Source organism: Neltuma alba, unplaced genomic scaffold (genome assembly GCF_004799145.2).
Source record: "Neltuma alba isolate B1F8T4 unplaced genomic scaffold, ASM479914v2 tig00012878_pilon, whole genome shotgun sequence".
In the NCBI taxonomy this organism is placed as follows: Eukaryota; Viridiplantae; Streptophyta; class Magnoliopsida; order Fabales; family Fabaceae; genus Neltuma; species Neltuma alba.
In genome coordinates, this window is record NW_021637255.1 from 11,406 (window position 1) to 14,431 (window position 3,026).

A 3,026-nucleotide genomic window follows, 5' to 3' on the forward strand; every position below is an offset into this window, starting at 1 on the left:
CACTTGTGTCAGCCCTCTCTTGATTTGTTCAATAAGCCTGTCTCTCCCCCTTATGATTCCCATTCTTTATTTATTTATTCATTTGTTATCTTCTGTACGTTTCGTTCATATAATAATTTATACCAACTCTATTCCTCACCCATCGATAAACAATCAGACATATTGCCGACCTCCTCACTCTTTGCGCATCCATGTTGTAAGTGATCCGTGCATGTGCCTTTGTTATAAATGGACCCCCCCCCCCAGCCATCTCTGTATAAGTATCCCATCCTCCTTGTGACCTCCTTCCAATCCTCGTACATATCTCTCTCAATCATGGCCTCTTCTGCTCCATTCGCTACCACCTTCTTCTCTCTCCTTCTCCTTCGATTCCTGTTAACAGGTAAGCTTATACTCTTCATCATTCTCACCATATTCTGCTCCTCATTCCCCGCTCCCTGTTTCCTCTCCAACCCAGGACATTAAACTCACCAAATGCACGCATGTTCTTTGTGCTTCAAACGCGACGTCTCCCCGCAACCAATTTATCTGTTTCTCCTATAAATAATTACTTGGTTCTCGCATTGTTTGTCACGTGCAGGTTCGTATTCTGCGACGTTCACCATCGTAAACAAGTGCAGCTACCCGGTATGGCCCGGCATTCTGTCCGGCGCCGGAACTCCGCAGCTTTCAACGACCGGTTTCGTCCTCCAACCGGGTGAATCCAACGCCATCACTGCCCCCACCGGCTGGTCCGGCCGCCTGTGGGGTCGGACCCTCTGCTCCCAGGACTCCACCGGCAAGTTCTCCTGCGTGACCGGGGACTGCGGCTCCTCCGGCGTGGAATGCGGGGGAGGCGGTGCCGCCCCACCGGCCACGCTGGCGGAGTTCACTCTGAACGGAGCGGAGGGGATGGACTTCTACGACGTGAGCCTGGTGGACGGCTACAACCTTCCGATGACGGTGGAGCCGCAGGGGGGCGCGGGCGGAGGGAACTGCACGTCGACGGGGTGCGTGGTGGATCTGAACGGGCCATGCCCGACGGAGTTGAAGGTGACGTACGGCGCGAGCGGAGGGGAGGAGGGGGTGGCGTGCAAGAGTGCGTGCGAGGCATTCGGGGAGGCAGAGTACTGCTGCAGCGGAGAGTACGCGACTCCTCAAACGTGCAAGCCGAGCAGGTACTCGGAATTCTTCAAGGCGGCGTGCCCACGTGCTTACAGCTACGCGTACGACGACGGGACGAGCACCTTCACCTGCTCGTCCGCCAATTACGTGGTCACATTCTGCGCCGGCCCCACCACAAGGTAAACACAAAGACGACACCTCACCGTACCCATGTATATGAGTAATGCCTGAGAAAGGGGTTATTTAATTTGCTGATATAATAAAAATGAGATGGTAATGCGGAAGCTGTTGAATGATGCAGTGTGATGAAGGCGGGGAAGGAGAAATACGCAGAGGCAGCGGACGTAGCAGGCGGCGGAGGAGTGAGGTGGAGGATGGAGTGGGCTCTGGTTGGAGGGATGGCAGTATTTGGGATGTTGATGAGTTAGCCTCATTATTGTTTGTTGGTGGCTGCTTGCACGAATTAGGTGGCCTGTGCTCTTCAACTTAGCTGGGAGGGGCACTCTCACTCCCCGGCAGTGGCAACAGGGACGGTTGTTGAGGGAAGAATGAAGGTGGCGTTTTCGATCATTTTAGGCCGCACCGCCCTCACTGCTGACCAAACGCAAGTTGGAGTGGGCCGCACAGATCCGTGCATATATTAAGTAAAGAGATGTTGCTTGTTGCTAATATTCCCGATGTGATGTTGTGCGGGCGGACATATTCCTTTCATATTTTGAGTCCATTCCAATCTCAATGCTCTTTCGCTCCGACACGATCTACTACCTGCTCTCTTCGGAACCGCATATTGCTCTTCATTTAATTAGCTTCTCTTCTTGATTAGGTCATTCATCATCTGCTGCGTTTATTTATCTGTAAGTATTCAACTGCCATATATTTTATGTGTGAAATGGGTCAACTCTCAACGTCACCGTCCTTCACACACGCAACCCATACACTTCGCCCCGCCATAATAATCTTGTGGTTGCGAACTTAAAGCATTCCCTTTTTTTTTTATTTTATATTCGTCATTCTCATTATTCCATACAAAATCATTGACGTCGCCTTTCAAGGATGGCGTCACTATAAATAATGCTGATCTTGACGATCGTGTACTGAATAAATATGTCTCTTGGCTTATACAAAACTATGTCCATATATATATGGTACTTCGGCGTGGTAATAATTAAACACGCGAAATGAGACATATGCGCATATATAGTGCCAGATGACTATGATTTGTGGCTTTCATTTTGTATTGGAACAAAAGAACTATGATCTTATGTCATGAAATGGTTGTTCAGTTTCAACCAACAAATTGATCTTGAATTGAAGGAATGTGTCAATCTGGTCAAATCTCAAATGATATTCTGTCCGGCATAATAAGAAAAAATATTCAAACACGGAATAAAGAGAACTGGGAATTCAGAGCGGCGCATCAAACGGGAAGTATCTTGCCTCTCGCTTTATGAGTGGGGAATATATGTATAGTTTTACCTAATTAAAAAGGATGACTTTTCAGAGGCACGAAAGGGTGATATTTATTTGTGCTGGATGGGAGAGTATTAATTACCAGGCAAGGTTGAAGGATGAAGAGACAGATTGATTCCTGGTGCCTGTGCGTCTCTGCATGTCTTTTGTTATGAGCCCCTGACGAATTTGTCTCCCGCCACATTCGTCAAAGCCTTTAGTACGTCACCCCCCCACCTTCATTCATTAGTTTATTCATTTTGTCACCCCGTCCCGATCCCACCGCAATTTGCACCGCACCCTCCATCACAATAAGAAATAGATGTTTTTCTTTTCATTTGAAATGAAATAAAATAAAATAAACTGCGGTTTCTTCAAGGAAGACGCACTCATTTTCATGGGGGGAACAATGAACAGCCTTGATTGGAGCTGGTTAATTTGCACTTTCAAGTTTAGTTCTTTTTTTTTTGGGG

At 47.9% G+C, this 3,026-nt stretch overlaps 1 protein-coding gene across 1 annotated transcript; it reads left to right on the top strand.

The window, feature by feature from the left end:
* On the top strand, positions 1-2,225 carry LOC114732125 (thaumatin-like protein 1). Its single transcript, XM_028919418.1, has 3 exons — positions 1-382; positions 581-1,283; positions 1,406-2,225. The coding sequence occupies exons 1-3, from the start codon at positions 229-231 to the stop codon at positions 1,530-1,532; spliced, it is 984 nt and encodes a 327-aa protein (XP_028775251.1). The 5' UTR covers positions 1-228; the 3' UTR covers positions 1,533-2,225.
* The last annotated feature ends 801 nt before the right edge of the window (positions 2,226-3,026 follow it).

Excerpts from the sequence above, each read along its gene's own strand:
- LOC114732125 (XM_028919418.1), top strand. The coding sequence starts at position 229 with ATGGACCCCCCCCCCCAGCCATCTCTGTATAAGTATCCCATCCTCCTT. Across the intron at positions 383-580 it reads CCTTCGATTCCTGTTAACAG|GTTCGTATTCTGCGACGTTC; the intron begins GTAAGCTTATAC and ends TGTCACGTGCAG. Across the intron at positions 1,284-1,405 it reads TGCGCCGGCCCCACCACAAG|TGTGATGAAGGCGGGGAAGG; the intron begins GTAAACACAAAG and ends TGAATGATGCAG.